The sequence below is a fragment of the Anas platyrhynchos genome, chromosome 3 (assembly GCF_047663525.1).
Source record: "Anas platyrhynchos isolate ZD024472 breed Pekin duck chromosome 3, IASCAAS_PekinDuck_T2T, whole genome shotgun sequence".
NCBI classification, from domain to species: domain Eukaryota; kingdom Metazoa; phylum Chordata; class Aves; order Anseriformes; family Anatidae; genus Anas; species Anas platyrhynchos.
The window spans coordinates 83,054,097-83,081,765 of record NC_092589.1 but is presented as its reverse complement, the minus strand read 5'-3'; the positions used below and the strand labels follow the sequence as shown (position 1 = coordinate 83,081,765).

Sequence of the window (27,669 nt, the reverse complement as noted above, 5' to 3'; positions counted from 1 at the left end):
TGTACTTAGTCCCCACTTACATTTGAACAACCACTCTGACCAAAAGGGGTGTTACTCTGGGAGCAAAATGTGGCCCCTGGTCTGTACAGATGTACTAGGACATTTTAGGAGTCATTCTCTGTTTTCAAACTCCCTTCCCTTCAGAGGGAGTTCCCATGCCTCTAACCTTCCTCACAAAAGTCTGTTCAGAGTTATAGAAAGATGGATGAGACTATGTGAGAAAGTCTAAGAATACATGCGAGTTCTCTGATATTTCTGGCATAAAATCTTTAGCAGCTATTGTTGTAGAAAAGGCTGAGTGTCAGGAAGGCATGCGTGCCTCTTAAATAACATGAAGAGAATCATATCATCAGAAAAGTTTACATTTCATTCTGCAGCTATTCTTTGTGATGAACAGGATTCAGCATGTTGTGCCTGAGCAGGACTCTCAGCTGAATCCCCCCATCTTTCTCTTCACAACACCATTGAGACAAAGATTTACATATGAACTACAGAACTCAAGGGTGTTTGCCAGTGTCCAGCAGCCTGGATGCATCCTGACTCCATCTCACGACACCACCCAGATATGTGTCTCCTCCTCCTCCTCTACTTTTTCTTCATGTCTTCATTTCTAGAAGGCCAGATGTTTAGACGTAGGCAAGATGGCCTTGCTGCCACTGAGGAATAAGTTGTTGTAGAAGACAAAGGAAAACTCCAGCTTTGGTTGGAGGAAAGAACAGGGGAGAATAAGTAGAAATGCAGCACCAGATCTCCTGAGAAATGTCAGATAAGAAGAATAAGAGAAGTAGTGCCTAGTTTTTCTGCACAGTTGTGATATATGCAGACACCAGCCTAGGAACTGTCAGGGAACTCTAATGAATCTCTCTGAGTTGTGTCTATGGTGCTGATTACCACTGTTCCTGCAGAAGCCACTTGTATTTGTGATTTGGAGATGTTTTCAGCAGGCAATGAAATATTAGTCGCTATTTAAAAATGTACTGCATAATTGCAGAAGATAGCATGTTCCTGTTCCAATTAGAAGTGAATAGCTGTAATACCTGAAGAAGCCTTGTGCAGCATCTGTAGGTAAATACTGCTCTTTGTAAAGGAATCTACGAATAGAAAAATGCATAATAGGTTTGTGAATGGTAAGGTTTAGATGCAAACTATTGAAGTAAGAGAATCACTATTCCACGCAGAAATCTAAGCAGGGCTTGAGATGTTTTTTTCTAAAGAGATGCAAAATACATTGCTAGCAAATTGTGCTCTCCTTAATTCCTTGTATATCAGGAAGGCAAGCAGAACCTGAAAAAAGTTTGTCTTTTCCACCTAAGAAGAGTTTGTCCCCAACTCTTCATTGCAAAATATTTAGATGTGGCAACACTTCACCTTCAGCCAATGCCTGACTTTGTACAACACCCACACTTGAAGCCATTCTCCAACACTGAGGTTGACTGGCTCAAACACACCACATTGACTCTTAAAAAAGCCCAAACAGCACAGCTGTAGCAACCCGTTTACTGACAATGGGACCATTCCCAGTAAACATCTAAACTGCCTGTGTTGAGATGTGCCCGAGCTGCTAGGTTACATAGGGGAAATTCAGGGGCCTCTATTCACCATGTACACCATCATTTGGCATGTGTATAGCCAGAGAGCAGATGGGTAGGCCTTCTGATGATCTATGTGTTGAAGGTAGTTGCTGAAAGTGCCAGTGCAGTGTCTAAATCCATGCTTTTGTAGATTCAGCCCTTAACTTAAGGAAAACTCCCATTTCATTCCCATCCTAGACTTAGTAGCACTTAACCAGCTTCTGTGTATGTTGTGACAGTGTCACGTTCCTACAGAAAGTGTTCATGAAATGAGTGATGAACTTTAAATTGGCTAAAATAACGCCCCTGATCTGTGAATAGAAGTAGGTCTGGACCATCAGTAAAAATGCAATCAGTTCTGCAGCTTTGTGTCATTTCTGCGTTTGGTGAGGTGTGATAGGAATACAAGGGCTAAGTCCAAGGCTTTGATTAAGCAAAAACAACTCTTCTCACTAGTCAGAACTGCATTTGCCCGTTCAAAGTCGGATTCTGACCTAAGATCTGTGTACAACATGTTTTTGTTGCTTTCTTTGCATAATTGTACAGCACTGAAAGACCTTTGAACAAACTTACTTTAAAGAAAGGAATAGAAATGTATGTGGGGTAAGACTGCAGGCTTGCAAACAACAGGAGTACCTGAAAAACCCTCTGTTCTGCTATTGATCCAAAGGAGTGCTGGAAACATTACTATGGCAACAATTCTTACCCAGTGGAAGAAGCATGCCATTATCTGTGCATAGGAATAAAACGAGAGGAGGCGTTTTTTTTTCAGAGCTGTTGCCCACCTCCCCTCGACCACTACAGATGTGCTGACCTTCAGGCATGAGCTCCTGCTGCAGGAGCTTTCAGTGAGCTATGACCTGCAGAATTATTTATTGGCCCAGGCACAGAGAATAAAGAAATTGTATTGAGCAATAGAGGCCTGCCACAGAAAACAGCACTGCATGGAACTCCTGTTTTCTAAGAGTATCAAACATCTTCCTTACATCGTTAACAAGCTGGGTTCTTGTTGTGAATAAAAGAGATAAGGGTGCTCTGGCTCACTGTGAGTGTTGTTTATGCCATGTGGTTCGATGCCACTTGAACCTTTCACAAGTACAGTTATTAACTCAAGAAACTAATGAGCATCTAATCTTGCCATGTTCTTACTGAGAATGAGTTCACGCTAAAGTACAAATCTGCTGGTGTTGTGGTGCTGCCATTATTTGGTCTATTAATTAGCAACTAGAATAATAGAGTCAGCAAGAAACCATTTTGCATTATATGGCTAAATTGAAGGTCCTCATCCCATGTAGCCTGAAGGCGGAATCAAAAGCTAATCGTATTCCAGGTGTTTGTAACACTTAAGAAGCCGTCTGCGGCTCCTAGCTGCATCTCCCATTCCCTGCTTCACACAGGGGTACTTCTAAAGGAGGACTGTGACTCTGCCCACTGTTCCTAACCCTGAGGATGGGAGTGATCCTGGCTACAAGTCCAGGCAGACTGCTCTTCCTGTAAATGGCTGAGGAAAGCGATTGTGTGGGAGATGGTGCCAAGCGAGGAGAGAAAAGGAGCAGCCTGGAAGAAAGCTTCCAAATACACACTCCCACTGCAGAAACACTTTATGGCTGTCCTGAGGCTGGGGAGAAGAACAAGCAGCTGCAAGCTCTTTCCAAGCTGTTTGTCTGCCAGGCTTCTCCCTGGGCAGCCTGTGGCACAGCCAGCTGTGAGAGCAACACAAGTAGGTGTAACAGCTCTGCCCACTCGGTAGCTTGCTGCTGCTCCAGAGCCACTTCACAGCAGGAGCCAAGTGCATCTTGCCCATCGCTGTTGCTAATGTTATCTCTTTATTTTTCAGAACAGAAAAACAAGGAGGGTTAGGAAACACGAGGGAGAACCTGGGCAGAGGATAGACTGTAGAAAGAGACCGAGACTAAGAGTAAGTATGTGAACTACAAAGGAGGAATGGAAAAGACATTTGTACTAATAGAGAAAATACACAAAATGTCAGCCAGCCGTTTACTAGGTCCCTGCCTAAAAGGCTGAGTTCCTGATTATTCTGTAGGGATAATAAAGATCTATCTCTTCCAGAGAAGTATGTATCCCTGCTAGTCCTGGAAATTATTCCTCTTTTCTTTATGGTAGCAGCCACAGTGGCACAGGACATGCGTGCATCAATGTGTATGTATAGGTACATATTATACACACATACACATACATAAGAAAGCACGTTGAAAATGTCTTGACGAAAGGAAAACTACAATGCACACTTGGATTTAACCTATTTCCTCACTCATTTTCCTGTCCCTAGAGATAGATCCTCTGTTCAATACTGACTTTTTTTCTGGTTCTAGATGACTTTGGGTTCTGAAAATACAGTAACCGGGGCTGTTATTAAGGATATCATTATTATTTTGACAACACTGACTTTGACAGCTTCATGAACTTTATTGAATAAGCAGTGTTTCACTACCCGTCAGATAGTATTTTCACACTTCTCCAACTTTCTCTGCCTTCCATGGTGCAATATCTGAGGATGTACCAAGTATTCAATAAAAGTAATAATCTTCCCCTTCTTCCCTTTAGAAAAGCAGCTTGATCAGTTGCGGGAATTTTCTTCCGTGTTTGCTGTTGCACACCTGCGAGCAGGTGTGCTGGGAAGAAGTTATTAAGGAAAATAAGTTTTTTGACCATAAATGAAAGAGATAAGACACACGGGCAATTCCAAATGCAGTGAAGCCTCTGCTCATGTTCGGCTCCTGCAGGAGTGGGTTTCACACTGCTCAGGTCCAACCCTGCACTCACAAGTCTGCATTTCTTTATGCTAGGGAAATGTGACTGCTGATGGAAGCTGTGCTCACTGATGGGGACACTCTCCCCCAATAGCTCAGGACACCTCTGTCCAGGCAGAGGGGAGGTGACAACACGGGGTCTATGTACAACATGGGAGCATCGCTTGCACAGCCTGGTCTAGGGGTGCAAAATGCCGTCCTATGTGGCAGATATGTGCTCAATTGCCACTTGCCCCTTGAATGTGGGGGGTTTTCTTGGGCTTGTACAGCCCTCCTTGTGTTGGGATCTGGTGTATTGGGGGGTTGAAAGGCACCGTGATGAACCTAAGGCAGTATTTTATGAAAAAGGAGCCAGCCACAAAGAGTTAAACCTCAATGGAGATGCTTCTATAGCAAATGAAAATGTTATTACTCAGGACCACCTCCAACAAGGAGACAACGGGGCACTACGAAACCCACTGTTTATTTTATGAGAAAACCCTGCTGCAGCTGGGGCTCAGGAGTTCAGCATTTCTGTCAGGTGTGACAGCAAAGCCAAGCGTCCACACACCACCCCAAAACTGCACCGGGCCAGGCATCTGACAGCTCCGGGGACTTCTTTTGGGGTGGGCTCCCGGCCCTAAAGGCCGATCCGAGCCGTTCCGAGCCCCTTGTGACGCCTGGGCGGTGGCCGGGGCTGTGCTGTGGGGGGCGGCCATGGCGGGCGGCGCGGCCTTGCTCCTGCCCCTGCTCCTGCTCCTGCTCCTGCCCGTGGCCGCCGCCGAGCCCCCGTGGGCCGGGGACGATGGCGACTGGGACGAGGAGGCGGTGGCGGAGCCCCGGGGCGGGCGGGTGCTGCCGGGTGAGGCGGGGAGAGGGCTTGGGGCGGCGGGGCTGGAGCTGCCAGGGCTGCCCGAGCCAGGCTGGGAGCCTTGGGGCTCCACCAGCACCCGGCGAGAGCAACAGGACCCTGCTCATAGCCAGGGCATGGCACGCTGGCTGCTGGCATCTTTAGGAGGGCTTCTGTGAGATTTTTAAGCATTTATTGGGGTATTCCGCACGTCTTGCGGGATGTGGCTTGCAATTAAAACGCCATATAGAACGGGAAGGACTTCTGTTCGACACGGGGTTTTACAAGGCGCCCAAATGTAGAGAGGAGCACAGGCTGCCTTTGCTGCGCTGGTACTAATTGCAGCCCCCTGACAGGAATGCAAATGCAGTTCCTTAGCACATTCTTATCTCAGCATGTGTGGGATTTACATACATAACTCCTATTAATGCTAATGGCAGCCACGTACAGAATTCTCTTTGCATAGGGCTGACACTGTATTTTTATCTGAACCTGATGCAACTGGAAACAGCCATCTTATATAAGTGGGAAGATCTGTAGTTTCTTATGGGAAACTTACTTAAAATGTTGCCTCGTTTTAAATGTGGGCAGGAAATACAAGCAAAGGGGGGAATACAAGCTTTGCATGGCAATGTGGATGGATGGTTCATAATATTCATGGCATGTGTAGTGCCATAACATTCATATAAAAAACACTGTGTTGTCCAGAGAATTATCAGTGAATCGGTTTCCCTTGAAGTTTCTTTATGTTGTTTTTAAAATTCCACTAAATCAAAAATTTGATCAGAAATCAGGACCACTGATTCATGACTGACTTGTTAATTTAGAACTAATCAGCTTCTACTAAAGTTTATCAGAGTATTTTTACTTAGACAGTACAGTGTCTATTTTATTTAGAGCTCTTGTGCATCAGTTCATCATTCTGATTCTCTGGCAAAAATGTCATGTTATGTGTTGTGATGCTCCTGCAGCCAGAAGCATCTTTAAAGGGCACCATGGTTGGTATCCTACTCTATAACTGGCAGAAGTTTGCTTTCACTGGCATCAAAGTCCCTCAGCTTGCTATTAGTAATATCTGAAGTTTACTGTCTCTGCTTGTTTACAAAGTTTTTTTTTATTATTATTTTTTTAGTTTGTGTCTGGATGGGAAATGACAGCTTCTCCTTTCAGATACAACACCCTGCCATGGCTACACTTAAATTGCCACATGCAAATTGAATTAACACCTACTTTCAGGGTGGAGGTTTAGGGTTTATCATAACCGGATACAAATTGTCAGAAATCTGCTGAGCTGAGAATTTGCACCATCTGAAGCTGTCCTAGCCCTCCCTCCAGCATTTTTGCACACTTATATTTACTGTGCACACACAAACAAGCATATGTAATGTTGCACCAAGTTGAAAACAGGCATTTTAAAATGGTATTGTATTTAGACTGTAGACAGGATCCTTACATTCCCCTCCTTCTCTGGGGTGCTGTGATTGTTGATATGAGACAGGACTGTTGAATGACTGTCTCATTAATTTAAAGAAGCAAAGGGAAACGTGATAGGACTTCTATCATGGGTGGGGACTGTCTTCTAAAATGATTATTTTGCAAGGCTCTTTAGATAATGGCGTTTGAGGCCACACAAACTGTTTTACAGGTTGGTTCTGTTTTCATAGGATTCTAAATCTTAGCATTTTTCCTCATGCTTTGACTACGGTTGGAGTCTTACTTTAGCATTCAACTGGATAGTTAAGTTATTGCTTAAGGATTGTTCATACGCTAGAAGGCTGCTCTGACGAGCACGACTTATATGCTGAAATAAATGTCAGAACCATAGAGACAGTTAGAGATAACAGAAGAATAAGGTTTTGATGGCTCATTTATAATGTCGGGGAAAAAGAGTTCAGTATCAGTTTATCACTGTGGAGAATTCAGTGTGCTGCTGTAGTGTAAATCCTTTACAATGGGGGAATAAAGCTTCTATGTTTGCACATCACTAACGGCAAGAGAAATGGAACCATTCTGTTCGACCTGAGATATTTAAAGTTTTGGGTAGTGTGTGAAAAATGTAAATGTTGCCCAAAGATTTAATGGCAAGAAGTGATATATAAACTTACATTGCTGCACGGAAATAAAGTTTTGTAAACATAAATCCTGAATATAAAAAACTGAGAGACAGCAAAGCAAACTTTACATTAGTAAGTATTTGTTACCAGAAAAAAATAATAATCTGAGTAGGCAGGACTGGCAATGCAGACTTGTAAAAACAGTCATAGTGACTTGTCTGTTCTCCTCACATTTGGAAGAACTGAAAAGACCTATTGCTTATTTAATGAATAATTTCCAAAGGTGCTTCACCAAGTTCCTCTGTGGAACAATTACTGCATCTCAGTAGCCTTATAAACAAACATTCAAATTGCATGCTGTTAGGAATAAAATATATAATCCAGATTTGAATCCCAGATGGAGACGAGAACCTTTTGCTTCTGTACATTCTGTGAAATCCATTCTGTAACCTCAAAGTACCATAAAAAAATGGAAGGAACCCAATCACAGTGATTAAAAGCCCAGCACCTAATTAAAATACTGTACCTGGTTGACTCATCTTCGTGCTAGCTGTCTAAACCTGACCTTGAAGTGTGATGGGGAAAAAATCATGTGGCAAGGCTTATGTTAGTCAGAAAAAAAGCACACAAGGAAATGAGTTGACTGAATATTGTTTAATGAAATTTTTTCTTAACTCTTTTCAAAGAAGACCTGTAATTTGCATAGGACCTAGACATGGCATTTTCCTGAGCATTTGGAAGACAATTTAACATCATATGCTCATTTATAAGAAAAATACATTTTTTCCTCCTAAAGAATCATCTTAAGGTTTAAGTATGAATGCTATTCACACTGGATTTTATGATAAATTTTTCATAAATGTCTTGTTTTTCTGGTTTAGTTCATGAAAGCAAAAACGTTGGCAAATTTCACATTTCAGCTAAAAAGTAGTAAAGATTTCAAGGAATGAGTTTCTTGTTAATTAGGCATCTCTATCCCTGTCATTGTATTAAAGATGTAACTTTAGACTTTGTGTTCAGGTCTGAATGCCCTTGAGTCCATGGACCTAGAATTTGGATTATGCACAGTTACATGTGGTAAGTAGCAAAGCAGATGAATAAAACATATTGTCCTTTGTTTTTTGGGGGAAAAAAAGTGCTAACTGTAGCAATTTAGCAGTTGTAATTTGCTTGCCCTCGTTCACCTCTCATTGGTTTCAATTGCCAATAACTATAATTAACAAAAACAATCAGGCTGATTGTCATTAGAAGTTTAGGTCAGATCTGTTGTTTTATTAAATTCACAGCCTGCAAGCTCCTATTTTAAACCAGTTCCCTACGTTTATTGGCACATGAGCTGCCTTCCCCAAAGTAACAATTTTCGCTATTTGTGAACATCTGTGAGATGTTCAGAAGATGAAAGATCTTCTGATGCTTCTCACAGATGTCTTCCCACATACAATATTGCCAAAAAATTGCTTGCCTGCAGTAGCCTGTTCTGTATTCCACATTTATACAATTTATAAATCGTGCAAGGGAGAGGAGAGGTATCATTCTGGAGTAGGAGGGGAGAGGAAAAATGAGTTGAGCCTTAGGAAGACATCTCTGTTTAGGGTGGTGATAGAATCTGCTGTGAGGTAGTAATTATAGCACTTAGGAAGCAGTCTTGAATCAGAAATGATATATTTTTTTTTTTTTTCTGAACAATTTCTGCTTCTTGTAAGGCCATGGGAAAGAGAAAGAAGAGATTTTGCCCCCATCAGTCTGAAGTTTTCTAGAGTATGCCTTCATATTTTTTCTTCAGCCACTTTTGATATTTCCAGTGAGATAATTGCCTTGAGTGCTTCAGGGAACCTATTTCACATAGGATAATATGGTTTTAGAAAAAAAAAAATATATTGCTTCTATATCCTTTAATATTTCCCTTTCCTCATAATTTCAAAGTTGGTTATATGTTTGGTATGCCCATACTGAATACGTAGCCCCATACTCTCCATACCCCATGCTTTGAGGTACACATTTTTTGGATACTGAGAAATTGCTCTTTATGTCCTACACCTCTAGAAGACCTCTCAGATGTTCTTTGAGAATTTCAGTGAGTTTTGCCTCAGATCTTGGGTCCCTCAGAGTTAACGTTTAACCCCTTTACTGTTGAAAATTATATACTCTTACTGAGAAAGCAGGAAATGAAAGCTCTGACAAAAAGAAAATAAGAAAAGGCATCATCTCATATCTGGACTTCAACCCATGTGTGTAGCCCTTATTCTAGTCTGGGCTGTTCAATGCACTGAGTGTTGGTATGTTGAAAGGCTGAAAGGTACCTTATTAGTTCTTCCAGTAAAACTGTGAGCCCTTTGTCTCCGTCAACTTCTTTCTTACCCCTTCGGTTCATCTTTCTAGTCTTTTATATTTGTTGCTTTCTGAACTGGCACCACTGTCAATTTTCCCCAGTACCAGGCTCAGATCCATTGCTTCTCTGTTCGTAGTCCAGGTTTACAGAGATGTTGAAGCATAATTAAAACACGTTAATGATATCTTGTCATATCTGCCTTGGTTCTGTATTAGTCTCTCTGTGGTCTTGCTGTTTTGGCCACTGTTGCCTCTAGATCTCTCTAAGCTGTTGTTTTTCCACTTCTCTGTGGGTCACTTTCCCTGCACCCCCAGTCTGTTAATTTACATTTTTCCAAGGTGAACTTCATTTAGATCACATATTTTTCCTGCATCCAGGCCACTTTTGTGCTAGGTTAACTGGGATGACTTGGTGAAGTTAAGACTTCATTTGTTAGAGCGTCTCAGTAGATTAATTTCATCAGCATTGGCAGCTACAAAGAAGAGGTAGAGAAAGGAAACATGGGAGTGAAAGAAAAGAAGCTGTCCAAAAGGAAGAAGCAGAGGAGTGCTAAGAGAACTTCCAGATCTCATTAAAAGAGCTTTTTTCATCAACCTTTTGAGTGTGATATACTTCCCCGATTTTAATATTGCAGTAGATAAGACATGGGGAGGTTTTTTCCTGATGAATGTGATTACAGTTAGCCCGGCACCCAGATTTTATCAAGCCATCCTTTTGGATTTTCATAGGTTCCCTGTCGTTTTCGTTAGCTAAAAAAAACCTACATGGCCCTGAAGAAAGAGGAATGCCTTTAATAAAAGTGTCAGTTCATTGCCATTTACACCTCTGTCTCCGCATCCATGAGATGAGACATTCTCTGGAGTGGAGAACGATCCTCGTTTTGTGTCATTTTCAGTAAGTGGTGTTGTCTCCCTCTGTCACTTGAAGTACTGTTTCACGAGGAACATGACATCTCTGAAACGCTCTGAAATCCATCGGTTTATATAATACACACTTAAGGAAGGCATAGGCTTCGTAAATGCAATATTCAAACCAATTTCCCGTTTATTATTATATTGCAAGGAGGGAGGGGGGTTAACTCTCCTCTTTCCATGCCTGTTAGTAAACAAAATACTTCTGGAAAAAATGGCAAAGCCTTCTTCTGTTTACTGGGCCTAAACATATTATTCCTGCCTCCCCCACAAGCTATGTCATTCCAGTGAACTGTGTACACACAGTTTGGCAAAAACAATTGGAGCACTTGTTTTGAATTTGTTCGTAATTGTTGAAATGAGGATGTTCCCATTGAAATCCTGATAACGAGACCGAACATTTTCTGCCTACCTGAACACGGTGTCGGAATTTTCCTATACACATTTGTGACGGGTTGTCTCCTGATCTTTGTCTTCATCAGGAACCTCCACGTTGCAGGTGGAGTCCTGGTCAACCCTTGTTGTCACCTCATTCCTCATACGAAGCCCTGTGTTACGGACCACTGGGCTCTTGGAGGCTTAATTCCAGAGTCTCTTGAAGGAACTCCAGTATCACGGGCTGGCCCTTACCATTAAGGCTCCCCAGTCCCAGTCCCAATCCCAGGAGGTTTTAGAGCCATTGGTTTCTGTTGACCTTGGTGGGAGCTGAAGACACTCAGACAGTCACAAGACTGGAGGCAGACTGAGTTGGCAGCCTGTACAGTGTTCTCTGTGCCATCTGATTTGAGCATGTAAAGGCCAGGAGCCCGAAAGCTTTGATATTTAAAGCGAATTAACTGTTTTGCAGAACATACATTAGCTTCCTTTCAAATTCTTTTTCTGTAAGGAAAGTTCTGAATTCATATTGAAGTCTTTTTCTGACACATAGGGACGTGATGATGCTAAGGATCTGGCTCCCTGTGGTGCAGAGCCTGACAGACGTAGATGTTGTCTCAAAATCTTAGATACCCACATGGGATGGCTGTAGCAGGCACTCTGAGAAGATCTGTTTTTCCTGGTGTTTGGTAGATACATCATACTAACATCCAGGATGAAGAAAGAGAAAGGAAAAACTGTATGGAGAAGATGAAGAAGTGCAGAGAATAAGATTTTTATTTATCTTTATTTTTTTTTTCCCCAAAGGGATTGGCATTCGAGAAATTCTGTTAATGAATGGATGCCCTGGGGGTGAAACAAAATGTATTGTTGGTGTGGAGGAATGCCACGGGCCGGTAGACTGTGGATGTAAGTAGAACACTGTGATACAGCAATCAAAAGCAAATAAGTTGATTCAAAGGAAACATCCTTATTCTTTGTGAGTGTGGAGGAAGTGGAATGAATTGATTGTATCCCACCCTCCAATTAACCCTGCTAAGCAGTCTGGTAATGTTTAAGATCTCATTTCTGAACCGATGTGCATTTGGTTTCCAGCCCCTGTAAAATACCATTTTTCTGCTGTTAGCTTAGTTCCAGATATTTCACCAAGCAAAAACAGTATTTGAAGTAATTTTAAGGGAGAAGATAATTTCGAAGTAACATTTTGTGGTTTGAAGAATTACGAGCTTGATGGTCTATACCGAGATGTTTCGTATAGTTGAATATACCTATTAAAATTCCTCCTCTAGTGGGAAGACCAATTTCTGAGAACTCGAAAAGCGTGGTGATGACTTGTATTTATATACCTCCTGAAAATCGATTTAAATATGTTTGGAAGATCATAGCTCCAAACAAGGTGAGTAATTGCACCCCACTTTGTGCAGAAAAATGGCATGCTGGATGTGTTTATTACATACACCATATGAAATGGCCAGATGCCTGTGCTGATTACTTCCTTTGCTGTCACAATGCAAATAAGCCCTGATTTCTCACTGGCGAGTTGGTAATACAAGGGCTTAATTGGCTTTGCACCTTTATGCAGCGTCAATTTCCTCTTTATGTAAGGGAGACAATAATTTTAGAGAACACTGTTTCTTTACTCATATTTTAGAGAAATTGGGCCCAGTGACTGGTGAGTGATTACACGTTAGCAAGTCACAACCACATTGCACTTCCCAGTTGTTCAAGGAGGTGCTGTAGAGGTGGGAGGAATTTTCCCAGGTCTGAGAGGTCCTGACAGGCTGAAAACTGATGGATTAGAATGAGCACTTTTCTGTGACTATATTTGAAAAAAGACAAACCATTTTTTTTTAATTTTCTTTTGCATATGGATAGACAGCACACATTCTTCCCAATGATTCAGCTGTTATGGAAGTGCACAGAGATACGCATCCAATTACTTACCAGTGTGAAACTCAAGGAAATGAAAGTGTAATTGCCTCCGTAAAATACACAGTGCACGCAACAACTGGTAAGCTCGTAGAGACACTTACAGACTTGTAGTGTTATGGCCTTGTGTTTGTTATGTGGCATTCAATCATCATAGGATTGCACGTCACCGATAGCATATAGGCAGGAGCTTGTGTGCTGTGGTAATGACTGTCATGAAATGCAGGCCAATAAAAGAGACATAAAAAAGGAAATGACAGATTGGGAGTGAAGAGGTTGTTTGTGGTAAAAATGAGTATTTTCTTTACCTTGGTGAAATCTCAAGCTAAAATAAGGAGGTTCTACTATTACCTACTCGTTTGTTGTGGCAACCGAGTTGGTTAACACAGACTTATTCTTGTCTCACTGAGCTACGTAGAACCAGCAGCACGCTGGGCAGTTCTGCAGTTAAGTCTCCTTTCCACTTCAGTACTGAAGCTGGAAAACAACCTTTTGTGTTTTCACTTTTAGCTGCCATCTGGAATTTGCTTATGCACAATATATTTCGGGAAGCTTAACATTGAGAAGAATACCTGGTGAAACAGTTCCCCAGTAACATCTTTCTCCCCTCCTCTGCTAATGGGATATTTGCTGACTCCATCAGGAAAGCTTTTTTCCTTTCTCTTCAGTACGATGGGTTATTTATTTCCTGCGTGTCTCCTGAGGTTCTTTCTGCCATTGTACAGTAATGAGGAATTTATTTTCTAAATCCATCTGTAAGTCACAAAACACCCAAATCTTTGATTATATCCATTTGCTTTCTTTTTATTATTTTCTTCTCCCACTATTCAGTTTCTACATTTCTTTTTGTACAAAGAGGAAGTTTCCTTTTTGAGACCTGAATTAGCAGAGCACATAATCTGTTTTAGTTTTAAACATGCAAATAGTCCCATTGACTTGAGTTGGTGAGTCATCAATAGGACGACTCACGCTCTTGAATTAAAACTGTGATTAAGTCCTTTTGGTGAAAAGTGGTCAGATGAAACCCATCCAACAGATGATCTACTGAGAACTTCTTACAAGGTTTGAGGCTGTTGGTTCAGAAACTATTTATGACTAGACAGAAATATGGAGAAGACAAAATCTAAGGTTTATTAGGAGTAATTTAGGCATGTTTAGTAATTTAGGAGTGGATTGTCATGATTAGTAACAGATTAGCTTCCTTTAGGTTTGTAGAGGTATTTAGATATCCAAGAGTTTCTGGGCTTTACTTCCCCAAGAGTGCCCCTGTTTGGACTTCTGATGTTATTAGCTCTTAATCAGGTACATGGAAAGAGTTATCAGCAGAAGTTTTGATTGAGAATGTACTTCAGATTTTCATCATGTAGGTCTAGTTTTGTTGTCTGTAGATGGTCAGACATCTAGTGAGTTCAGAATACTCCCTAAATTAATTAAATGTATTGCCAATTAGAATAGAGCTGGATGGTAAGAAACAAAGACAAAAACTAGGACACTTTACCTCCTGCCTCTTTTTTCCCAAGCTCAATTTCAGTGCTCATTCCTGGCTCTTGTACCCCCTGAGCACCACAGGAGGATGGGGAATGGGAGGTTGTGGTCAGTCCATAACAGTTCCTCTGTGCTACTCTTTCCTCCTCCCACTTTTCCCCTCTGGGTCTACCACAGGCCACAGTCCTTCAGGATAAACCTGGCCCAGCATGGGCTCTTCAAGGGTTGTATTTCCTTCAGGGAATCTCCACCTGCTCTGACATGGGATGCTACACAGGCTACTGTGTAGATATCTGCTACAGTATGGTCTTCCATGGGCTGCAGGGTAATCTACTCTGTTGCCTGGAGCACCTCCTCACCTCCTTCTTCCCTGAGCTTGGTGTCCTGTATATTTTTATCTCCTAATTTTTTATTTAAAATTTTTTGCCACCGAGATGATTCTGATCACTTCTCAAGGTCACTCAAATGAATAAGCTTAAGTTTGTATTTTGTCTTTCTCATCACCTCAAACTCTCCCTATTCTGTCCCACAGATACATTTCTTTGTGATAGTGCCAGAACTGCAGAATGGGGCCAAGGAAGTGGAAGTATACTTGCTTAGTGGCTGTTTTTTCTTCTTGACACTTTGCTAGAGAGAAAGACTTGAGGTGGTCAACAGAGCTAAAAATAATCAAGACAGCTGATAAGGAGTAAATATATTTCCTTTGGTCTCATCCTTCGTGCTCTCTCTAATGCTCTGTTGTTTTACTTGTGTGAACAGCAGTGGTCAGATTGAGAAAAACATCTGAGAACCTGACCCCAAAGACAACACTTGAAAATACATAGCATGACACTCTGCTTCAGATTTTGATGCATGTGAAGTGGGGAGGATGTGTTGCAAAAAGACAGGCAAAGCCTTAAATGAATGTGTCTATTTGCCACGTGGCAAAACTTCTTATGAATTGATTTTCATACCATGCACGGAGAACTTCCATGTGTCCTTTACCAATGATCACTGCTCTTCTCAGTGACCTTTTGTTGAACAACAGTAGTGACCTTTTTCTGTGAGTGAGTGGTCTTTAGTAATTTGCCTTTTCCCTTTGTTTGCAAAACTGTTCAGACTGATGCCTTTTTGTCTTTTACACCAAGAGAAAGGTAACAAAGATGTGCTTTATCTTCAAAAACTATTGAGATCTGTGCAAGGAAAATCCTATCTTTAATAACTGACATTTCTTTACGTCCTTCTCACTAAATCACGACCCTGGAGTACAGTAGAGGGTCTTGTTTCACACTCCCACCCATTACGTTGTTGGGTGTTTTGCGAAGACTTTGGAGCTGGAAGGTGGTTTGTTCGTATTTACTAATAATAGTGCTGTGAGGAGGGAGGAAGGATTTTGCAAGGGAGGAATGTGAGAGCAGAGAACGATCCTCGTCACCACGCTGCGTGAAGGGTGTCAGCCTTCTGCGATCCCAGCTGTGCCCCCAGCTCCACGCTTCCCATGGGCGGAGGAGCGAGTCGGTCTGTGTGTGTGTGCTGCTTCTGTGGAGAAGATGCAGGCAATGGTGTTAACTGTTTCAGAGGCCATTCCAGGCCTCACTTTTCTTTTGTTTGTTTCCCGATAATCTCTTCAATAGCTTCCTTTAGAGGCAGAAGCCACATTGCTGTGATGGGTTACTGCACAAACGCATGACCAGCATTACTGTGTTGTCCTTGCGTTTGCACAGAAATGACATGGGGAATCCCAGTGCCCGAGTGTAACAGCGTGGATCCTCTCTGTGTGTTTCTGTGTGCAGTTCTGCTCATGTATCCATGCATTTTTAATATGTAGGAGAAGTCTTAGAGATAATCTGGAAGGGAAACAGAAAAAGCTATGCATCATCATTGTATTAAGGGGAAAAAATAGTCTGCAGAGGCAGAATCTCACTGCCCTCTGCCAAACTGATACATGCTTTCTGGATCTGAAAACTGGTGGAAAGAACTCGTGTTGGCTGCTGGACCATATACACAATTTGTTGAGCAGCTGCTTATAGATGGAACACTGCTATACAGTTGACATCATGATCTGGGAGGAACCCCAGCTCACTGAAAAACCTGGGGGAAGAAAAGGATGAAGAGGAATGGTGCTGCTGGCAGAGGTAGTGGTGTTTCCTTCTGATAGGAATGGTGCAGGAGACGTTGTAGCAGGAGACAATCTGCTTGAAACAAGTAGGTATGCTATCAATCTCTTCTTGTTCTGTAAAACCCTAGAAAATTTCCAGTGGAGGTACATACAACTTTATGAATCTCTTTACAATGCAATTGTGGAATTTATAATAGTGTTTTTCTTCATCATTCTTAAGGGCAAAGTAGTCCGCAGACCTGCAGCGAGCTGTAGACTTCAAGTTGAATGTCACTGAACTAAACCTCACATGTTTAAAAAATAGTTGTTCTTCCTACTTGTATTAAGCAAGAGGAGTTTTTCTTTTAAGAAAGCTGATGTAAATATGTCTTCGTAACCTTTTCTGTTAGCTGAAGATGTTTCTAAGGCATATTCTGGCTGCAGCAAAATTCTCACTGCCCAATTGGGAATGTTGCCTGGACTTTAGGAGTGCAGTCAAGGGCTTAAAAGTGCTCCTGATGCGAATCAGTTTTTGCTCATTGTAAAACAGCTTATCGGGAAGCTGCTTTTTGGTCTGTTTCCTGTTTGCATTTTAAATGTGTGTTTACTTGGAAGGAACTCCCTCTGTATTATCAGTTTGTCTCTTGGGCAGTTCTAGATCTTGACTACTGGAAGAATTTCCTGCCTAGGAAGAAAACGAGGAGATCAGCAGTGGATAAGAGGAAGTTTGTTTTCCTCTTCAGTGGGCTCTTGTTACAGCCTGTAAAAAGAGGTATTCTTAGAGGTCTAAATTCACATTTTGTCAAGGGGAAGAATACATTACATTAATGAAATTGCAAAATCAAAGATAGTTTTCATTAATGTCCATTCCACACAACTGCATGTAATTCTAAAAAGAGCATCCAGTCATTGAAATAAATTAGCCTAAGAGCAATGAGCTCTGCCCTGTGTGAAAGCCCCAGTATTTAGACTTACCATGTATGATATTCTCAGCTAGTTCACCATTCTTATATGTCTTGTATCTTGCAGAAAGATCAGGGGAATCCTATCGGCAAGCTGCGGTTTAAGAATGTCAACAAATTCTGTGATGCAGGAGAAACGAAACTCAAATGGTGTGATGGAAGAGTTGCTTAGATACTACAGGGACAGTGGCACAAGAGCTTCTATAGGAATAGCAATGCAATGGAAATAGAAATGGTTTTCCTGCAGTCATTCTGCTACAGAGAATACCGACCAGTGTAAGAAGAATTTAGTGTACCAGGGAGCAATGAGATGCCACATTATAGTTCTAGAAACTCCTATCAGGGAAAATGAAAGAAAATTAAGGTTGGCCTGTGTAGAGTTGTCAAACCTGGACGGATCTGGAAAGATGCGCTATAGTTCATTGTTTTGGCTGAAGGTTGTTGAACAAGTTCAATTAAATCTCAGACCAAGGTGACTGGGTTTGGTTTCCAGGCATTTCTTTATCCAGGGTCAGAAAACAGATGGGGGAAATTGGTTGACTGTCGTCAGCGTTTTCCACTCTTCCTGGATTTGTTGGAGTCATCTCCTAACTGGTATCTTTGGTCTTAGGTAAACAGCTAAACTAATGATAGGGCCATTGGTTTCCTTCAAAATATTCCAAGGTCTAACAGGTTGTAGCGTCGCAGAATGCATTTCTACTTGAAATCCTTGCTACATTTTTCACTTCTCATCCTCATGCAGCTGCTCCTCGCTATGTGTTTCTGGGCCATGCAGAACAACTCCTTTCCGTGCTCAGTGGCTATTTGCTTTAAATAAAGGCAGCGCAGACCTAGATAGAGACAGGGAGCTGAAAAGCAGCGCTTAAGTTATTGAATCCAGTTCTTTGTTAGCATACTCTCTTTCTGCTTCATTATTATTGTTAGTATTGCAGCAATTAATGTTGTTAGCATTCTCCTGTACCACGGTGGTGCCTTGGTGCCTCAGTTGTGGATGACAGAGCACCTGGTACCCGGCGCAGAACAAAGAAGTCAGCCTGCCTTGGGCCGCAGACGGTCTGTGGTAATTCTTGTCTCTCTGTCATTCATTTATCTTACTTGAACATGTCTTGAAATCTTACATTAAAGCATCTCCCAAAGCAAAAGCATTGTTGTATCAGTCATTCTTAACAAGTACTAAATAGATACATTTTCCTTTCCTTGATTTTTTTTCCTTGTTGGTCTTTAGGAACTGCAGTCCCTTGTGTTACACAGCTATCGGTAGTATTCTGAGAGCTGTCCCACTGTGACTAACACTGAGATTAGCTTGTGTATGTGTGTGTAGTGAAAGCCCTTGCGTACTGTCAATATTTTGGCTAGTTATTTCCTGCCAAAATACGGCTTTCCAAGGTCTGATCTTTCGGTCTGTCACGTAAAACAGTAGGTCTTCTTGGATGTTAAGAGTGGAAAGAGAGGAATTCTTCCAGCTAGATATAGATGTTTGCATCTGAGCTCTGTATCCAGACTCCTTTACAGTTAGTAGAATGTTACTGATGAATCATAAAGTATTTTGTCTTGTGCTGGATGCCTAAATCAAGTCAATGAAAGGTAGCTTGGAAGTGCCAGTTCCTCTCCAAAGTCTGTAGAGAAAACCTAAGACAGCTATCACAAGCATCTACATAGTGAACTATCTTAAGTGAGATGTGTTCCGCCCAACATGCCTTGATGTCCATTTCTTTCCATCTTCTTTGGTGAGATGCAAAGAAGATATAAGTGTTACTATTCTGACTTCTGATTTCGTAAAGGCATAAAGGCTGTAAAAGATGTCAGAAAGGTAAAGAATAAAATCCTGTTCCTTCTCATTTCTGTTCATGACATTAAAAGCCTGATTCATCTGAAAATTTGAACATAATAATGACCTTTTTTTTTTTTTTTTTCTTCAGAGCACCAAACAAAACAATCAGAGAGAATAGAAGCAGGACAATCAAGGAAAAAAAGGGCAGACGCCATTCTGGTGTTTTGCCTGGTAACTGGAATCATTTTCACCCTCGGCGTGATCTTTGCCATCATCTTTGTAATTCTTCACTGGTAGGTGGACAGCATGCAATATGATTTATGTGCTACTTGATCAACATACGGTATTACCGATGACAAACATGACCTGCAGTGAACTATTTAAGTTTCTCTATAGTTTAATATTTGTGTTGTCAGTAAAGAAAACATGAACAAGCTTCTGGAGATCAGGCAGAAGTACTTTACAAAGCAGTTACAGGGACTGTTAATGGGAGGGAAATGATTCGAGCAATTTTTGTAAACCTACTTAAATGTGCGGTTTTGTTTAATTCTTTTTTTCCATTTCAGGGCAATTGTAAAAGCTGTTTTGGGATCAAAAAATGGGCAAGATGACACGTTTGAAAAGCTGACCAACAAAAGTTCACAGAGTGACATGTAGTAAGTAGCATCCCACTCAGGGTCAGTATTGCTTTTTGGAGGAATTGGGGTCTGCACCTGCAGCTACAGTGTTCTCACCATCTGCATTAGCCAAAATACAAGAAGTGCCAAAGCCATCACCCATAGAGAATGAAGTACAGAAGTCCTTCCAGCAATTGCATAAGGAACAGAATTAGAGAAAAAAGAACAATCAGATTACACAGGAACAGGATATAAGAAAGATTAATATATGCTTGGAATATTGGTTTAAAACCAGTATAATAAATAAATAAAATACTTTTTACAGTTCATTCACTGTTTTGGATTACTGAACTTTAAACAAAATGTGCAAAAATACTCCTATTTTAAGGTGGACATCACTTCCAGGTAATATAATAGTCTGAGCACCTCTGAACTGGAAAACCAAACCCAAATTTTTGTGCAGATATTGAAAACAATTTATTTAACACCTCTTAAATTGGTGGTGATGTTAATCTACACTGTATGAAGTGGGGCACATAGTCTAGGCAAAGGCTATTTTTTTGTAAAATGCTCCTGATGTTCCTCAAGTATGTAGTCACTGTAATCCAGTGTCTTCTAGACATAATAGGATAGTGTGTATTGTTAGGGAAGATCAATGAAAGGTGTTTCATAAGGTTCATTAATTTTTTACCTTCACATTTGCACATGTAACCATTTCTGCCATCAAGGGCACCAAAGTGTGTGAACAGAAGAGTAGTCCCCTGGGTTCAGACCAAGAGTTCGTCTACCTCAATCAAATCAATGGACAAAAAGGGATGTGAAGGGAAGAGTACAAAAACAAGACAAGGTTGTGTGATGTTTTCTCCATGTATTCTTTCAGCCTCCAGCCACTTACATTTTTTCTAAGTCAGACTCAATTTGTAAGCAGGTAGAAATCTTGAGTGGACTTCTTTTCCATGACTTTTTTCAGTGTCCCCTGTACTTACGTAAGCTTCTGTCACATCGAACATCCTCTGATGAGGAGATCCAGAGCACAGAAACGTCTTCTGTCCATTTTGAACCCACTTCCTGATAGCTTCATTTGTTGCTCCTGACTTCTTGAAAGGGCAGTGAACTGTCAACTGGTACTATCCTCTCCCTGAAGGGGACTGTCCTCTAGGTCTCTAACATATTCCCTGGTTATTTTCGTTCTAGCTGAATAGTGTAAGTTTTCTAAGTGATCCTTCATCCTGAAGCTGTACCATACTTCTGACCATCCTTGCTGACCTTCTTTAACCATCCTCAATTATGTGATTGTTGTGTTTATGAAGGTGCTTTCTATTTGTGTAAAACATTGTTTGATGCAAGTAAAAAAAAAAAAAAAAGAGCAGATAACATTGAAAAATGGACTGCAGAGTGATTAAAATATTTAATAGATTTTATGATTGATTTTTTTCTTTGGTAGAAACTCTGAAAAGAGGCCAAATATTGAGAACTCCAGGTTAAAGAATACTTCACAGTAAAGAACATTGAAAAAAAAAATAGATTGGAGGTAGTAACGCATCCTCTCAAAGAATTCCTGTTCTCTTCAGTTCTTCTATTGCTGCAGATGTTTAACTGCACCATCTGCACATCCTTAAAAAGCATTATCATATTTTTCAGAGATACATCATTTTGTTTTCTGTTTAGTGAAAAGATCATTTACATTTTTGCAATAAAACATCATATTCAAAAATGACGTGCACTTAATTCTATAAAAATATCTTGTTTAAAGGGAAATGATATTTTTGGTAACACTATCATTAGCTATGTCATTTTATATCATTTGGTAGACAAACCTAAAAGTCTTGCAATGTTGAGAAGAAAATGCGTAGAGAAGGAAAGAGCAGACAATAACCATTTTGCAGTTTGCAAAACTAGATTATGCATTCCAGGTGAGTTTTTGATCCCATGCACTCAAAGACAGACCACTGTGGTGAGTCTGAGATTAGGTATCAAATGCAGATCTCAAAAATAGACCCAAACCAGTGGTTGTTACTCAGGGAATTGTTCCCACTGAAGTTATGGGAAATATGAAGCCCTACCAGCAGCTCTGTGACTTCTGAACTCTTGTTTTCATGCTGTAATTTAGGTGGGGTGTAACTGAAAGAGAGGGAACTAGACTATTCTTTTTCATAAAGACGCAAAGGATACAAACTTTTGTATTTTAATGGCATTAGCAGTGAGCCTCCAGACTTACTTGGGTTGATATTTTGAAGGTTTTAGATTTCCATGGTTTGCTGGCAAGTCCACCGAAAAGTAATAGATACATAGCCTGAGCATTCAGAAAATGAAATTCAGGAAAGGCTGAACTAATCCATGCTGGAGCGTGGGGGGCCTCAGGGTAGATCAAGCAGCTTTTGCTCTTTATTGGCTCGTATTTTATAAAATATGATTACCTTCTGCCTTTTTTCACTCCCTCATAACTCCTTAGAGCTTTCTACAAAATAGAAAAAAAAATCTCTAGAATAGTTGATGCAGAAACTGTAGCATAAAACGTGGAAGAATGACTTGCTGTTCAACAGATAGGGTAAACACGCTGCTTGTTCTGCTGCCGAAGCTGCAATCAGAAACTCCAAGAAGTGAGGAAATTCCTGAAGGTTACTCTGGCCAAGCAGTCATCACACAACCATCGTGTTATCATTCTCTCGCCCTAAATGTGAACCTGAATGGGTCGCTCTTTGTACCGCATGCACTATAAAGCACACAGAAAGTGCAAAATAATTGTCTTAATGTAACCCCTATCAACCTTCTCTGACTTTTGATCCCGTAATCTGAAAAATAGACTTAATAGTTTGGCAACAGAGCGAACAGCTATGACAGATGAAGGACATCCAGAAATGAATGCTTTAAGTATTTTTAAAGAGATGAAGAACACGCTACAATCTGCTCAAGCACTTCTGACAAAAAGTATTCACCATCTACAATATATAACTGTTCTTAATGCAACTCCTTTTATCTGCAATGCCTAAGAAATGCAAAGATTGTTTTCATTATTTTCTGGTAGTGGATTAATTAAGAGAACCGACCAGAGTTTCTCCTTTGCCATAGGTTTAAGCACAGTATTTCCACCTCCTCCAGCTTGCTGACTGCACTGGGAACCTTACGTCTGCTGCTCACCCCAAGCGATGAAGTTTTCTTATTCTCAGGCCTGAAGCATGTGCCCGGCTCCTGCTAAAGCCCCGGGTGTCACTTCAGCACTTGAAGTGAGATCTGCTGCACTTGTAAGGGAGAGGCACTGAGGAACCAGAAGGAGAAGGGGCAGAGGTCACATAAAAATATCAGCATGATCCCGGCAGTTTGTGCTGCCTGCAAGAGCTTTTGGTCGATGCAGTGTAGGCAGCCTCTCTAGTCTGCTCTGTAAAGTGTGGTCCGTACAGAAATCCCAGTGCGCTGGGAGCTCGTAGCTTTGCCCTCCTTCTAACATCCTCCCACAGCACCCCTTGGAGGGCTGTCAGCTACAACACATCTTCCAGGGGACCTTCTCGCCTGCCTCAGCTGCACCCAGGGCTTGCAGCATCGCCCCCGCTGCTCCAGCTGCTGGATCCAGCACGCATGGGCCAGAATGAAGGTGAAAATCTCATCATGCTTACATTCAAGCTGGTACTCATGTCCTTTCCTGAATTCAGATGTCCTTGCACATGTGTTTAAGTGATTTCCTAAATCAGGGCCAAAATGAACTGCCAACCCTTGTTTTCACTTGCCTTGCATAGTTTAATATCTCTGCATAAGCTTGTGGGTTTTGCTTTAGTTTAGTAGTGTTTTAAACATTTCCCCACTGTTCTCTCATCTTCCTTTTATTTTTTTTCTTAAAGAAAAAATCTTTTTGGAATGCATAGCTTGTCCGTATATGATCCACCATCTGTCTCAGGAAATTTAGGATGCATTTGTATAGTTATTTAGGTCTTGATGTATGTGCAGTTTCATTTATGTATGGTCTAATAGTATATGCCACAGAAATGATCTTTTTTTTCCTTTGACAGCTTTATTGTCTCTTTTTGGAAATGAATTTTTTTATGGTGAATCGCAGAGATTTTCATTATTTCTCTATAATTTAATTTAATAAAACACACAAAATAATAAGTACTAATTTTTTTTTCTTTCTTTGCTGCTAAGCATACAGGACAGAAATCAACGCAGAAATATGGGTCATTTTTAACCTGATGCTCTATAGCATAAAATAAAGAAATGGTAGTTCAAAACAGATATAGTGCTCCATGGTTGGTGTGGTAAAATTCAAGCATTGTGCAGATATTACAGGTAATATATAAGCAAATAATTTGATCTGTGAATCAGAAAGCCACAGCTAACTGTCAAGTCAAACGTACAGCACTTTATTTGGTTTTGGAAATAGAGCTCTGCAGTTTCCAGTTGTTTCTGTAAAGTCTAGAGATGGTTTTTTCAGGAGAGCTGGGCATTCAGCTTCTACTTTATTATGAGAAACTCGTTATATTAAGCCAATATTGTTCACTTTTGATTTCCTAAGTTTTTACTTAGCTGTATAGAAAACTTTTTTTTACTTAGAACTAGGTCAGAGTGCTCAGACTGGAAAATTCATTATGGCAAATTTTCAGGACAACGCTACTTTAGCAGGAAATTGTGTTTGTGGGCTGTGAAAAGATAACTGGAGAAAAAGCTTGCATGTCTGAAGCAATTAAGCCCCAAATCCAGCATGGCTGGTTGTGGATAATTGGTTGTTTAAAATTATTTAACCTGCATGTGTTTTGCACTCTGTCCTCATGTTCTTACAATGAGAAAGTTACTGGGCAAGATGAGAAGATTTTACCCTTTTAAATTTTCATTTTGGACTGCAAACCCTTACCCAAAGAGATGATTTTGGGTTACATGTGCCTACAAAGTCTTATAACATGGTGTCTTGATCCTTTTTGAGGGTATCACATTATAACGACATAAGAATTAAATAATGGTATGAAGTTGTCTTGCAGATGAATCAGTTACTATTTTCATCTAACATTATGTTGTATTACACCTAGAATAATGGCAAATTGTTAATTAAATCCCTTGATATTTGCAATGATCTAATTTTCCGTTGCTTAGAACTGCCAAATTTTAGTCTTTAGGCAGAAATTTTCCATGCTGAATCTGTGGTCCTCAGGCTACTATCTTTCTTTCTTGGAACACAGAAAGTGCAGCCAAATGTTTTACTTTTCTGCGTACTCACTTTATGCAAAAATAGGCTGCTAATCCCATCCTGGCCATTTCTCTAGCATTCCTCATTTCTGCTTCCTTCCTAGTTCCCAAACTGGGAAGGTGACAGAGACAGGGAGTGCTGGAGAAGTGGCTGTGGAAGGAGGGCTGAGATAAAAATAAACTAGGAGGAACAGCATCATAAAATTGGTGATACAAAGAGGCTGTGCCTAGAAACCTGATGGAAGTGGGGAGAAGGGACAGATGCTTTGAAACAGGAGATTCCTGTGAGCAGGACCTTCACGGAGTGAAAGAACTGGCTAGAAAGCCAGATGGGAATCATGAGGAATATGGGGAGGGAGGCTGGGATTGTGAGATCCTGGGTGGCAGAGAGAGATTGAGAGAGAGAGCTGGGCACATTGAACAAGAATATGCAGAGAAGAAAGGGTGAAGACATTGACACTGGGGAGACCGTGTCTGAGGGCTAGGACAGGAGGGATGGGGAGTGGAGGGATGACACTGGGATGGACAAAGCAAGGTTGGAGGGGAAGACCAGGACTGAATGGATAAGAAAGGACACTGGAGCATTTAATGTGGTAGAACACCGAGAGACAAACCTCATAATCTGGTAGATTTGTCTGCGCTATTTACCTCACTGTAAATGGTCCTAAAAAAAAAAAAAAAAGACAAAAACCTTTTAACCTTTTAAAGCCTGCAAATTTTTATCTTTATAGATAAATAGATAAAGGTAAATTCTTTGTCTCATAAAATGTTCAGCGGGTGAATGATGTGGTTCTTTCAAAATGTCATCAGTCTTCCTGGTCCGAGTGATATTCACAGCAGGTTCTCAGCCAGTGGAAGTCAAAATGACAGCTCCCTTTGAACAGCATAGAGGCAGGTCATGTATAATTGAATCTCTTATTTTTATTGTTGCAGCACGGATTTTATCCAGGCTGCTCACGTGCTGCACTTGCTGCTCTTGGGAGAAAATGTTTGCAATCTTCTCAAAAAGCTTAAAAGACCTTGATTTTGTGTGTTCACAGAGCACATGTCTGGAAGGACCCACTGGATCATCTGCTCTGACCTTATGTCTGCAAGAGGCTCTTCCCCATCTCTCATTACTCCCATGCTGAGCCTGGTAGCTCAACTGAAGTTTGTGTTTAAGTGGTATCTGCCAGAAAAGCACCCAGCCTTGCTTGGGGAACACAGAAAGACTGGAAGCCCAGCACTTGGCAATTTGTTCCAGAGGTTTATTGTCTTCTATCCTAAACAAGAACCGCTCTACTTTCAAAATATGAATACATCTGGTCTCATCTCACAGCCACTGGTTTTTGGTTCTGCTAAATTCAGCAGTCGTTTAGCGCTTCATTTTTTTTTCATGGGAAATTTTTTCTTCACTAACACACTCTAATCAATCAATTCTTGGTCTCCTTTTATGACGAAGCTTCTTAAAAGTCATCTCAGAAGCCTTTCTATCATGTACTTAGGCATTTCTTCTGACTCCATTTTTTACAGCTTCTGTTTTTTTCAGCATCCTCTCTTCTGCCAAGAACAATATATGCCCTATGACACAGATAGCCATGTTCAACAGCTTGCTGTATCCACATCCTAAACTCTTTGCAGAGTCATATATTCATAAAACACAGTTCCTCATTACATTGATACACCCTACATTCTGTGTTCCTGGACCAACTTCTCACAGTATGCCTGTGTCTGTATTTTGCATTACAAGGCTGTACACTAAAATTACAGGAAAAGCACAGGTCACCATTTCACCACACGTAGCCTCTTAGCAGAAAGGCTGAATAAGGGCAGGTCCCTGATTCCCCTCCTGCCATACCCCAGGAATTTCTCATGTTTCTACACACTGGTGCAACTTGAATAGACAGGTAGGACATGGGATGCAGGGAGAAACCCTGCATGTTAGTCCCCAGGCTGGTAGCTGATGTATTTTCCTGGAAGACACAACCCTTTTCTTCAGCTGAGAGAATGGTTCTGTGGTCGCTGTGCCAGTGAGCAGCACAGCAGGTTAGGTAATAAAGAGAACAGTCCACAAAACTGCACTCAGAAGTGCTTTTGGGTACTTTGTCAGGCAGGCATTGCCTCTGTTCTTTGTAGGAGACCTTTCTTGCTCCATTGCCTCCTGACTTGTACAAATTGCCACATGAGGCATGCATCTGGTGAAGCTCTCCTTGCCTCTGCCTGGGGCTAGTCTTGGGTAGACTGGATAGATTCTTCACATTGTCTTTCATTCTGGGTATGAAATACATGTTTCAGCATCTTTAATAATGAAAAATCCAGAATTTTCTAAAAAGTTGTAGTTCCATTTCTCAGACTCTCTCTCTCTCTCTATTTTTTTTTTTTCCATCAGGACCAATAAAGTGAATAATGGTCCATGACTGTGGTCTCATCTTTTCTTTTCTTTCTTTCCTGCCCATGTCAGGGGGGTTGGAATTAGATGACCTTTAAGGTCTATTCTGACACAAACTATTCCATTATTGTAGGATTTTTGCTCAAGCTCTTTTAACCAGAGAGCAGACAGAGTGGTAAAAAAAGAAAGTCTGTAAACCGTTAAAGTTTCAGAAGATAAAATGGCAAATTTAGTCTTGCATTTTCACAAATTTTCTTGCTCATGGTTTCTATAAATCATGTCATGGCTAAGCTGTATCCAGGCATCACTTATATCATCTCCAGAACAACAGCTCTGATGGGTTTTATGTCTAACTTTTAACTCTTCAATAAAACTTCCTTGAAAATCCTGGAAAGGACCTGCCATACCCTTCAGTGATGTCTTAACATTTCAGCTGGTGTTGGGCAAGATT

General features: G+C 41.0%; 1 protein-coding gene across 3 annotated transcripts; it reads left to right on the top strand.

Annotated features, from left to right (window-relative positions):
• Window positions 1–4,983: 4,983 nt before the first annotated feature.
• SPACA1 (sperm acrosome associated 1) lies at window positions 4,984–26,495 on the top strand. 3 transcript variants are annotated; one of them, XM_038177746.2, is made up of 8 exons: window positions 4,984–5,183; window positions 8,246–8,302; window positions 11,648–11,749; window positions 12,130–12,236; window positions 12,716–12,851; window positions 19,213–19,357; window positions 19,631–19,720; window positions 25,891–26,495. In XM_038177746.2, coding segments are annotated over exons 1-8 (783 nt in total). In that variant the 5' UTR covers window positions 4,984–5,038; the 3' UTR covers window positions 25,892–26,495. The 3 variants fall into 3 exon arrangements, with proteins under 3 accessions (XP_038033674.2, XP_071892297.1, XP_027310717.3); XM_072036196.1 differs by lacking the exon at window positions 25,891–26,495 and adding an exon at window positions 22,751–23,661; XM_027454916.3 differs by lacking the exon at window positions 25,891–26,495 and having other exon boundaries at window positions 4,986–5,183; window positions 19,631–20,010.
• Window positions 26,496–27,669: the final 1,174 nt, after the last annotated feature.